The sequence below is a fragment of the Caloenas nicobarica genome, chromosome 1 (genome assembly GCF_036013445.1).
Source record: "Caloenas nicobarica isolate bCalNic1 chromosome 1, bCalNic1.hap1, whole genome shotgun sequence".
NCBI classification, from domain to species: Eukaryota; Metazoa; Chordata; class Aves; order Columbiformes; family Columbidae; genus Caloenas; species Caloenas nicobarica.
The window spans coordinates 125,042,429-125,055,482 of record NC_088245.1 but is presented as its reverse complement, the minus strand read 5'-3'; the positions used below and the strand labels follow the sequence as shown (position 1 = coordinate 125,055,482).

The 13,054-nt window shown below is 40.2% G+C and overlaps 1 protein-coding gene across 2 annotated transcripts in view; it reads right to left on the bottom strand.

The window, feature by feature from the left end:
- SCAF4 (SR-related CTD associated factor 4) overlaps positions 1 to 12,768 on the bottom strand; it is a 48,487-nt gene extending 35,719 nt beyond the window's left edge. For both annotated transcript variants that reach the window (XM_065650625.1, XM_065650634.1), the window contains exons 1-3: positions 12,480 to 12,768; positions 887 to 970; positions 196 to 240 (exon numbers count right to left, since the gene is read on the bottom strand). In XM_065650625.1, coding sequence (XP_065506697.1) covers positions 196 to 240; positions 887 to 970; positions 12,480 to 12,509 — 159 coding nt within the window. In that variant the 5' untranslated portion in view covers positions 12,510 to 12,768. The remainder of the gene's footprint in view (positions 1 to 195; positions 241 to 886; positions 971 to 12,479) is intronic.
- Positions 12,769 to 13,054: the final 286 nt, after the last annotated feature.

Here is a 13,054-nt window from a genome sequence, read left to right as displayed (position 1 = left end):
TACTATGGAAAACTAAAATGAGGAGATTATATAGACAAAGAGATACCAAAATGCGTAAAATCCTAACAAAACAGAATTTCCTCCCACAATCCCTAAATAACAGAAGACATTTTTGTTATTTACTAGTATTATCGATAATATGTAGTAACAGATGCAGACAGTATCTTTATCAGTAGATTATTTTTTATCATTTACCTTTTTGATAAACTTCTCTACAATCTGGACAACATGCTTGTAGAGCTGGAAAAGAAACACATAAATTATTTTATCATCTACTCAACTGTGGTGCATCATTTCAGAAGTACTTTAACTCTTTGTGCTTACTACCATTTCGGAAAGACTACAAAATATTGTAGTCACATCCTAAAAATAAGTATGTTATCAAGCTGAGTTAATCAAGCCAAGGGAAAAAAACAAAACCAAACATGATTTCATGGGGGGAACAGACAGAAACAAACCATCCTTCCTGTCAGAAGTGTGTCTGTGTACACAAAAGATATCCTGCTTCTAGACTATTAGTGAGCTTTCTGGATTTCCTTTCTAGGCAAATCCCCTATGTTTTAATATGCCAAAGTGCAGTTGCATCCTGCAACATTTAACATTTTATTACACAGATATCACAACACCCTAGTGGGTGTAGTATTAAAAAGCAATGATTAAAAAAAAAAAAAAAAAAAAAAAAAAAATCAAGCTGGCATTATGCTGCTAGTCTAAAACCAAGAGATGATATTCACCACCCACTCGTTTCTAGATAACATTCTAAACGCCAACTAGAATAAACATCCATGAAGCTAAGACTGGGAAATCCAGAGATACATTTGCTTAGAAGTAAAATAATAAAACATCACTACTGTTACAGTTTCATGTTTGTCTCATTGTACTTTACCTTAATAGCTTTAATGGCAGCTTTTGTGATAAGAATCATTTTCGCTCGTGAAATAGGAGGTTTCATCTCCATCAATGAAAAGAGCTAAACCGAGAAAACAAATATTAAAAATGTACTCTGAAGTTTAAGCAGTTAACCAAAAAGACAACATTTCAGACAACTAATTGATTACTGATATTGCACAATATGTATCACCACAATGCTGGCTGGCCCCTGAAACAAAGAGACTAACAGACAGATCTTTTAGGCAATATTCAAAGTTATTTTCCTTGTGAACTAACCCATATTCACCCATTTACCAGATTTTGATAAGGCTGCTGTCAAAGTTCTATTTGTGTCTGAAAATTACTATCTGCTAACTTATGGTACAAGCAATGCTAACTTATGGTATGGGAACTTGCTATTTTACAGTAACAATATAAACCAGAAATAACCACAGCTTCATTTAAATTAGCCTGAGTATGAGCTTACCGAATAGAAAAATTAGGATGGCCCAACATAGAGCTAGACTGACATAATCCTATAATCTTAAAATTATGTCCATAAAAGTATGATGACTTGCATCCATCAAGGCAATCAAATCAATACTAACTTTTCAAATTATCCCGCTATATATACAGGCATTGCAAATGTCTTTAAGAGATGATTACCACTTTGTTTGCTATGGCGGTAACATATTATTATTAAAATTAACTGCACCAAATGTTTTGTAGAATCCTCTGCATTATTCTTCATACTAATGTCACCCAGTGGAAAAGCTAATTTCTCAAGTACGAAGTTTTCAGAAGTTACTAGTCTTCATAGACGACAGTTTGAGGCATTCTGCGAACTTAGAGAATAATTCTGATCTTGTTTCTATAAACATAGCCAAGGCACACTATTTCAAATAGTTTTAATCATATCAGAAGCTAAGAAGAGTGCTGTTTTGTTAAGACCATCAAGCACAAAAAGGGATTCTGCAGTGGTAGATTTATATACTATTTTAAAGACAAAAAAAGTCTGAAGTCACAGAAAGCATATTCTACATTCAAAATATGTAGGATACAGGTATGATGTTCGGCACTTCAAATCTAAAAGTGTGACTCTAAGCAAAAAAATACCCTACATTCATTTTCACAAATGGCATCACCATGACTTACATCTCACGTGTGAGGAAAATTTATTACAAAGCCCTTTCAAAGTCTTGAACCTAGACATCGTTCTGTCTTCTAGTATTGACCATAACTCTGAAAACAAGTTATTAGCTTCACATTTCAGAAACTGAGATAAAGTAAAGCTTGCACACAGAACTGTCAAGAGCTGACGAAACATCTGTGAAGGTCTGAACACAGAAATCCAAGGGCAGAGAGACACATTTTCCTTAGGACCCCAGCACCACCTGAACAGCATGACATTCTTACTGTACTTTGCTTCCTGTAGAGGATTTTAAGAGCACAGGGAAATAAGGGATTTGAGGAGGTTTGGTTTTAAATAACAGTCCTATAGCCTGGCACTCATAAGCATGCATGCACACACACCAGAATCCAATGAACATTTCACCACTTTCCAGACCACCCTGCCTTCTCTAGAATTACAATGAATACTCCATAAGATGTTGTTGTAATTTCACATCCTAAAATAACCAGTTGCAAAAACTACACTATATGCTACACTGTGTTTTTATGGCATACTGTGCACACTTCTGATCTACCAGTCATTAGATCTGGAAGCATAATCCATAGTGGCTTGTTAGGACCATTCTCCTCCAGTCTTTCTTCCCATCTTCCAAGCAGAAAGAGAAGCCAAGACATCCCAGTACTACTACTAAATCCCTCCTTCTACATCACAGCTCATGGTAAGGTGCTCTGCTTCACTAAATATTCTTTTCTATTCTTCCTTGACCTCTTATTTAAGCTGTGGCTTACTAAAGGTAGAATCATTATATTGTCATGATTTGTATAGTGCAAAAAACCATGGAGATCTTCAATACTTCCTACATATACACATAATCATTTTTATCTTGAAATATTAACAAGTCATAGAAAAAAAGACTTTGCGTTACATTGATTTTGCCCTTCATAAGAAAGAAAAAACAAAAGCCAAAAATGTAATCAATTATTTGCCACAAAGCAAAAATCAAGAGAATAATAGTATTTTCATTTGACAGTGTAATGGAAAGCAAAGTGTCCTCTAAAAATGTATCTCTTCTTTTTCTACTCATTTAAAGTTCCAAGATACTTCTAAAGTGACCAACTTACACAAGTTTATCCATCATCTCAGTTACGGTAAAAAACAATGCAGAAGATAAAAAAACCTGGCCAAATATTTAAAGGCAAGTAAAGTGATACCAAGACTTCAGCAATACAAAATGAAAGCCTTACACCACAGGTGTCAAACTCATTTTCACCAGGGGCCACATCAGCCTTGCGGTTGCCTTCAAAGGGCTGAATGTAATTTTAGGACTGTATGAGTGCAGGAGTAGTTACCCCTACCTTACACCAATAAAATACAAAAAATAGTCAAGAAGGTATTTACTTTCTTAATTCGATTCCTGTTCCAGGAGATATGAAGGAAGAAAAATTGTCCTTCAAAACAGTGGTAGCCAGATATCTTTTCCAACACCAACATCAAGACCACGACTTTTCATTACTTATCACCATAAAAGGCATGTCCTAGAGCCAGAACGTTTGAATTTTAAAGCTATTCAAGCTGTAAGACATACTTCAGCTAACATCCCTACTTGCTGAGAATTCACAGTATGGACAAATAAAAACTGTCAGATAAAAAACAGAAGGAAAGAGGTGTCTGTGAGTTGACTTGTTTTTTTTTAAAAAGGCTTAATTTCAATTTCTAACTATATTGCTTTAGAATAAGTGCAAAGACTCTTGATGGACAAAGTCATTGCTATTATTAAAACTCAAGAAAATCTGTTTTAAGATGTAATGAAAGATTAAAAAAAAAAAAAGGTACAAAACCCAACACCCATGAACAAACCACCAGAAAGCTCAAAAAATTAGGTGGAGGGGAAAAAAGGAGCCAGCATTAAGAAGGCACTCCTTTCCTTCACACACCAAGAAGCAACTGGTCCTCCAGAAAAAGGAGCCAGTCCCTATAACAAGAACAAAGAAGCCAGTGTGAAAGCAGCACTTCAGCATTCACATTTCAGGAACAGCACCAGAGAGAACCATGAAACCAGGAGAGCTCATAGCAGGACAGGAGATGACAATAAGCAAGTGGCAGTAAAAAAATAAAATGTGTCTTAAAAGGTATCCCAAGAATGACATTGCAACCAGAGGGAAAACAAACAAACAAACACGAGAAGGAAGCTGCCAGAGGGCAGGAAAACAGGAAATCAGCTTGATGCACTAAAGTAGCCAGGGAAGATGCAATAAAGAATATGGTAGCTTGGAGAAGTCATTAATTAAAGAACATGAGAGACTGAAACTTAGGCTAATAAGGCAGGAATAAACAAGAGCTTTGGAAGAACAGGATTGAGCAGATCACTGTAAATTATTCCTTTGCAATTACAGACAGCACTCTAAGCAACAGCAACAAAAACACAGTAAAAGCAGTGAGGTCAGTACACACAGATATTTCCAGCTCAGAGTGAACTACAGCTGAAACATGCAACAAACTGAGATGCAAATGTTTTCCTGTATAAATATATATGCATGCATACATGTATACACACATATACGTATATGCGTATATATATATATGTGTGTGCATATATATATATGTATTCTGCCCCCTCTTCACACACAACCCCATCACTCTCAGAATAACACATCAAAACTTTGTTGCCTTTTAAATTTTCGTAAGATTTTAGAATACCAAATGACTATTTTAAAGCTGATTTTTATTTAATTTTCAGTATCGCAGTTACATGTGTCAAAACCATGTTTTAAAGATGGGTACATCTAAAATTTAACCAGCTTACTAGTTCCTTGTGGATTTTCACTGTTAGGAGGGGAAACTTCAGTAAGACGCCCATGTACTTTACATTTGCATATGTTCAATTAGACTTGGATCTTCTCTCACACACATTTCCCAAACCAATATATGAAAAAAGCCTTCTTTTCAGAGGATCGTCCTTCCTATAATAAATCTAATTCCTCAAAGGGTACCATGATGAACTCACAAAACAACCTAGACACAAAAACTTACACTTTATTTAAAAAATAAATTAGATGGATGTAACAAAAGCAACGATAATTTGCAGCTTGAGAGTGTTTCCAATGTGCTGCCTCACAACAGGAGCCTGTCCCTGGAATGCTCTGCCCTGCAGGGCTTGACCTGCTAGAAATGACTTGCTGCTTTCACCAACCATAACTGGATGTTTGGAGGAAACAGCTCCTAGCTGTTCCCTACCTTCCTTCCCCATATAGTGACAATACTGGCTGAAGAAAAAAAGCATGAGTTTAGCTCTGCCTCTATTTCTACTACCCACTGCAATTTCATTTGGCAATGAAAACCACCCATGGTATCCCATTCACTAGGAGAGACAGCAGGGGAAAACAAATGAAACTTTATTTTTTATGTAAGAACTAATTAATCCAAGGACTATTCAAGACTTGTATCTTTATTCAGTTTTGATAATTTCAATAGTTTAAGAAGAATTGTCTCCTGCTGTCTGCATGGATTCTTTCATACATAAGGAAAAACTAATGTAGGAAAATTAGCAGAAAAGCTTAGCCAGAAAATGTTATCAAAATCATTCGGTCAAAGGTCATCAGAAATACTTTCCTATTTCAGTTATAACAGTTTCACCTGTTGAAAGTAGTACGAAAAAACACACATATTGTTTTATCCTAGCTTAGGATACGATTTCAATTTAAGATTTGCCAAACCTTTCTGGAACCTCTCTCCCTATATTTGAAAGTCTGTGCACTGTAACTACATCTGTTTTTAAAAGCAATAATTTCTTTGTTGCTCCATATCAACAACCCATGTACTACAAAAAAGTGGACATATTAAAAAGCCTACTAAACTCAAGCCACAATACAAAATATTGATCCAAGAGTACTTCTGTGTACTTTTCACAACAGTACAGAAGCACGGAATAAAATAGGTATAAAACCAAGAACCTCAAAGGCAGAAAAATCATCTGCTCATTTTCAGGCTAATAAATGCAAATAAACAACGAGGATGAGCCACTCATTAAACCACAGCAGATAGCAAAAGGGAGACTAACCATATTGCCTGCTATTTAAAAAGCAAGCTAGTAACCACCCCCAAATTATAATACAATGTACAGTACAGAAGTACTATAGAAAAAACGTGGCAGGAGTGAACTTAGAAGGCCTTTCAACCAAAACTGTAGAACCTGCTCCAGTTCATAAGCCCTGAGTGAGGTGTACTAAGAGGGGTGGGTAATGGGAAAAGGAATAGGATGATAGCCTTGGTTTTCAGTCTTTCAAGCAGCAAATTCTTAATTTCTGCCATTCTACAAGTAATTCCCTCTGAGGGTCTATTTTACACAGAAATCTGAGAATTATGGGTTTTTGAAGCAAAGGGGAGAATCACTATTTTCAAATTTACCTACAGCCTTACCTGAAATCCTAAAACGATAACATGTCTGGGCACAGTATGTCTTCAGAACAAGACCAAGTTGAAATACAGGAATACTATTAGCTTTACTTTTTTACTGATTTCATTACAAGAAAAGCAGAACCAGACAGTGATGTGTGAATTTCAGTAGAGAAGAAACAGCGGTGCCAAGGGAAAAACATAAGACACATGGTCCGAAAAAAAAAGCAGCTCATACACTTTCCAAACCTGATACTAGGAAAGAAGGGAGACAGTGTCACCCAGTGAGACTTATCCTGTTGGCACAGAAGGAGAAAGATCAGGCTTATATCCTTTGAGGTGTTTCAAGCTTGATGTATGATCTTAAGTCTATTTATCTGGTTTTGGCATGAGATAACACAGTAGGAAGGTAAAAATACCTTTTAAGACTTGAACTGACTTCCCTGACTTCGTTCTCTTGCTGAGGTTTCTTTGACACAAAAAGCTCTACTTGTAAATGAAGAGATACAGCTCCATTTTACACACTTACTAAATAAAACCCACAGAAAAGAAGCAGCACAGATAGAAGCATGATCTACTGAAAGAAACACAGTATTTAGTGATTAGTCGATATCAAGCACTCAGGTCATTGTTACAATACTCTCATTAAATATTCCCTTCTCCAGTTTTCACAGAGCAGTCCAACATGCCCTCAACAATTTCATCATCTCTTATGTGTCTAAGAACACCTCCCTAAGCAGGCTTCATATACACACGACACAGTCAGTACTCTGTACATTCATTCATTATTTTTTTGAATGTGTTTTATTTATGCATTTAGAAACCACCCAATACAACAGCCAAACTACAAGTCATTTGTAGACATATAATTGTAGTTATTTGTTCAGGTGCCTACAGAAAAAAAAAGGACGATGGAAGATGTGACTAACAAGCACAGATACTATATTATTCTGTTAACAAAACACCATTACTACTAATGCACAATCAGATCTTTAAAAGGTCAGACATTTTAAACAATACACATGGCTCAAAGAAAATCTGTTACAGTCACATACATTTTCCTCCCCCTATAAAACTCATTGCTTCTTTTTTTCCTTCAGGTCCCCATTCTTCCTTGAGCTAATAAGAAAAGAAGAAAGATAATGATGTCTACTAAACATCTGTCACCCAGCTATGTCTCAGAGGATCAATGTAAGTTTTAAATTCTTGACCATCAGCTGTGAAGCATACTAAGTATTAGGTACTGCTGAAGATAAGAGATCATCATAAAATTCATGGCCGTCAGGCTACATTCTTTGGAAAATAAAGTGAGATTTAAAGTTGACTTAATATGAACCCCAGGCAATGAAGCTAAATAGAACTCCATCTACTAAGCTATTTCTATGGCCTAGAAAGGCCATTCACAAACTCCAATTCACTGGGGAGAAACATCTTCACAAAAGACACTCATATGAAAATGACATCATAAAAGTACACAGAATAGAATTTTGTTTTCTGCACAAATGTTTTTGAAACTTATCTGACTCTTACGATCAGTGCTATGCTCCTAAGTTCAGCACGTCTCCTGAAAAGCTGTTCACCTCGTTTCTTCTCTTACAAAGAATCTCTAATAGAATTCCACAGCTTTCAACATTCCTGGAAACAGTTCAGTCCAGAAGCAACAGACAGAGCTCTTTCGGGATCACAGTGACGATGAGCCGTCAATTACTGTAATACATTCATCAAAGGAACAAAGCAACTCCCATCCCAAAGAGCTGCACACTGCTTCTGCAATAATTTCAGTTTGGGTTTCACAGTTTAAAAACAGGACTAAATTCACTCTAGAACTCTAGCAGCACTCTCCTATACTCCTCTCCCTCTACCCCATCCAAATAGCATCTGAACTGCTGCTTAAGCACTCTACCAGGACATGTGTGAGTGGCAGCAATGACAAAAATACAGCCTATTGTACCTACTGGAATATGGTAATCATTTTAGGCAGCTACGCCAGGTAGCAGCTTTCACTGTTTTCTTAAAGAGACAAAGGGTGCCAAAATGCACAAAAGACTATCTTAATCTTTCCTCCAACCACATATGCTGGTAGTTGTGTCCTTGCTGCCTTGTCATACAACAGAGGGAATCTAACCGGGGTTCATGAGTTCCAGTAACTGCTGAAGAACCACTGTGAAGGATATCCTGCTAACCTCTATTTATAGGACCTAGGGAGGATAGGGGAGGGGAAGAACAGTGAGCAAAAGATTGTAACAGAACATTCAAAATGAAGTCCTACCATTAGCATAAGATAGCTACACTAGATCAAAAATAAAACTGTCCAGTTCACTGAATATGGATAAACAGTAAGAATAACGCTGCAGCTCTAACTTTAAAGAAGCAGCCCACAAAGTATCTATCTTGTCTGTGATCTAGGCACGCTTAAGTGGGATAACAATTATTTCAGTGGTACAGATTAACTATTACCAACCTGAGACATACAATTAAGTAAATATACTGCATTACAGCAGCAAGACTGAGAAGAAATCTCCATTTCTAACTCTGATAACCAGTAAACTATCCTTCAAGTTTTCCAGGTTGAAGAAAAGGAAACATATACCCCCTAAACTAAAACATGGCAAGAATTAAAACCTTTATAAACCACGACAGATGTGTGGGGTTTTTTGTAACAAAGTTTTGCAGCATTATCAAGTTACCTTTTGTGATTTACTTACATTGTACTATTAACTTAACACAACATATACACTTCACAGTACATGAACTCTAACTCATTCTTCCAGGACAGAGTTTGAAATAATTTCCTCAGGGAAAATATACTATACTACATAACTGTTAAATCCCACCTATTCGGTTGGTAATATCTGCTGGATAAAAATAAAGCAGCAAACTTGTTGGGTCAATTAAAAAAAAAAAAGTGTAGAAAACCAAGAATTTTTAAGAGGCACATTTAGTGGTAAACTTGCATTCAAAATGCAGGTACAAAGAACAGGACTAAGGGAATGGGCAACACAATCAAGTACAATCAAATTACGCAACCCCTGTAAGTTACCACCCATTGCCAGAGCCAAACTAATTGATTCTAAGCGTTCTTTACTAGCTCACCACAATTGCTAAGTGCAACGTGCTAACTCAAACCTCTATATTTAAGTTTTACCTCACGATTCAGATGGGCAGTTAAGATCACATACTTATCACAACCAGCTGACAGGCAGAAACTTGTTACTTCACTGCAACATAATCATACACACCGTCAGCAGCCTATAACCCAAAGGGCAGAAACTGAACTTCCAAGTAGAATTGGAACCTAAGGCAGCCAAAACTAATGGTTTCTACTGGACTGGGTAAACAGCTTCAGCCAAAACAAAATGGTTCAAATTGCATAAATAAAAGTGTTGCTTTTCTCTTCCCGCCCAAGTCTTTTGTCTGAGAAGCAGATACCAGCCTAAAAGCTTAGAGGATGCCTAATTTACAGCCATGATTTGAACTTGGACCTCCCCCATTCAAGAAATCGCTGTAATTACTAAACCCACCCCAAAAAATCCCAATTGATCATATCACCTGAAGCAATAAGCGGCATCTCCTCCTTCACGTAGACTGGCAAAGAGCTGACAGCTGCCACCTCCACAGAAGAAGAGACAGTAAAGCCAGAATCACATCACCTCTAGCACACACGGCAAGTTCAGCAGAAAAGTCATGGCTGCTGCAGCTAAAGTTGCCACTATAAAACCCCAGTTCTCTATCTACAGTGGTATTGTGCAGCCAGCAAGTTCAGGAATTCTTGACCTACAGGGTATTCTGTAGATACCCCAATCTTCGCTGTTGAAGCTATTCCACTCTCAATAAAATAATTAACTATTCAGTGAACAGAGACTGGTATCTCTGTAGTCCTCACAATGTCTATGTATTATAAGAGAGTTTTACAGACAAAATGAGTTCTCACACACTCACTAGCCTGTGCTATTCCCACCATTCTGTGGATAATGTTGAGACCCTTTGTAAAACAGCTCTTTCACTTTCTCTGCTTTCACTGAGAAAGCCCAGAAATGGAACAATATCTGACCATAAATCTTACCCACCTCAAAAAAGTTGGAGATTTTTCACACTTTTATGGTAGTATACACCGTTTTGCGTGCACAGCTTTAGGCAACACACATGGAAGGAGAAGAGTTTAAGAACAGAACTTCATGTTCCTAGCTAATATCATAAATATGCCTTCTGAGAACAGGACAGTAATTACACAAACCCTGAATTTATTAATATGCTGGCTTTACGCACAAGTAGTCCTATGGAACTAGTCATATGCTTAAACGATTGCAGAACAGGGATTTTAGTAAGTATAGTTTTCTTTCCCATAACTGATGTTCAAATTAAATTCAGTGTTTTATTATCCTTCAGCAGCCAGCCACCAGAATTTCACTCAATATTTCTGATTATATCAAACAAAAGCTTCACACTTTTACTACATCTGAGAGGAAGAAGTATGAAATAAAACATGCCCATTTCTAAAAAGGAGTCACAGAATACCAAGAAACGCTTCTTTCACGCTCAAGTCACACAGACTTTCATCACCGGATCAGCAAAGTGGTTTTTGTTGTTTGAGAAACACTAAGCACTGGCTGTACAATTAAGTTTTATCAGGTAGCAACATGTTGAAATGAATGAAGTGAAAGTAATCATTTGCTAGAACTCTTATTTATATTTAGGCAGGTAAGAATATTTCTGTCTCATGAACACTGAAAACACTGCAGATGTGATGTTCTATTTTAATGTATTTGGGAAGGCTGCTTTGTACCCTTCCATACCACTGGTTCAAAACAACACAATACACCTCTAACACGGGCAAATAAATAAAAATAAAACTATTAAGGAGACGTATGCAATCTGCTTTTCACTTTGTACTTCTATAATTTTGTTAACGATGAGTAGATTTTCAGTTGTGTGTGTGTTTGACAAGCAGTTGCAGAGAGTGAACTTTACACAGCATGACTTCATCACATGAGAGCAGTCTGCCATTTTTCCTGATTCTGTTCAGCAAACATGCACAGCAACCTAACCTTCAAAACATATTAAACATTCTGGAATATCTTCTGGCTTAGCTTTAACTGATGATCTGCAACAAGAATATGCATGTTCTATAGTCCATAGAGCATCTGCAAAAGTAAAACCACCAAACTGAGGAGAGAGCGTCATTTAATCTAGGAAACATTTTAAGTAACGTGTCAAAAACTTTATAGAGGCCAGTGTTTTGCTACATATTATGCAAAAAACAACTACAGACCATTTTGTTTCAAATTCTGACTGGCTAAGGAATTAAAAAAAAAAAAGCATCACAGAAGACGGGGACCTTCTGTGTAACATGAAAGGAGACTGAATGCCTTACGCTTTCCAACCTACCTCCCATGTCCCTACTGTTGGGGTCGATCCCTTAGTCTCAACCCCAGGAGTCGATTCTATACAGAGATAAGCCCCCTCGCAGCTTTCCCTCTCTCTTTTCAACCTCCAGCCTATCCTATTTGCCGCCTGTTCACACGGCAGGTCCCTTGCCAAACCACTGCGAGGAAATAAAAAAGTGCCTCGCGCCCTGAAACGCGGCTTCCCCCTCCTTAACAACACGCACGCAGTGGGAACGCCTTGTCACAGGGATCCCAGCTCGGACGCGCTCCAGTGGGGCGAGGAGGAAACTGAGCGGGGGTGGGCAGAGAAGGGAGAGCGAAGATCCCCTCAGCGTCCCCCCCCCCCGGCCCGTGCGGGAACCTGGGCTGCAGCGTCGCCCGGGGAACGCTCCCGTCCGTTGCAACTGCCGCGGCGGACCTGACCCCGCTCGCCTCCATTTTACCCAGGAGACCCGATCTCCGCCCCACACCGCCCCTCCGGCCGGCGTGAGGCCCCCGGGCCGAGCCAGGCCGAGCGTTGCCCAGGCCCTCCCCAGCGCAGGCCTCTGGCGGCGCCGCACCGGGCCCGCGCGGCCCAGAGCCGGAAGCCGAGCGCGGGTTGTGAGGGGAGCGATGGCGGCCGCCGTGACCTCCCCTGTCCCACCGCGGCCCTCCCGGCCCGCGCTTCCCTCCCTCGCTCCCTCCCGCTCCCCGGCTCCCACCTCCTGGTTGAAGGCGTTCACGGCCTCCATGTTGGCGGCGTCGGCTGATGCGGGCGGGCGCCCGCGCGGGGGAGGGGAGGGGGAGGAGGGGCGGCTCGGTCCGGCTCAGGGGCCGCGCGCGGACATGGCCGTTGGGGCGGCGGGGGGCTCGCGCTCTTCCCCTCTCCCTCCGCGCGCTCGACCGGTGCGGGCGTCTCGCTGGCAGGGCCGCGGCACAGACCGTCTCTCCCAGCGGGATGGCGGAGCCCACGCCGCGCACAGCACCCTGGGATCGAGCAGGCCTCCCGGCCCCGCACCACCCACAGGAGAGAGAAAGGGGGGGAGGGAGAGAAAAGTGGGAGGGGGCGGGGGGAAGAGGAAGAGGGAGCGCGCGCGCGGCGCGGGCACCACGTGACCCGGGCCCGGGTTACTCCCCGGGCCCCGCCATGTCAGCGCTGGCCCCGCCTCGGGGAGGGGAAATGGCGGGGATAAAGCTGGCGCTACCGCCAGGGTTGGGCCCGGTGCCGGCCTCGGCGGTGGATGGGGGTTGGCCGCGTGTTCTGTCAGCCGCTGGGTGGGCAGACAGAGCTGGGAGC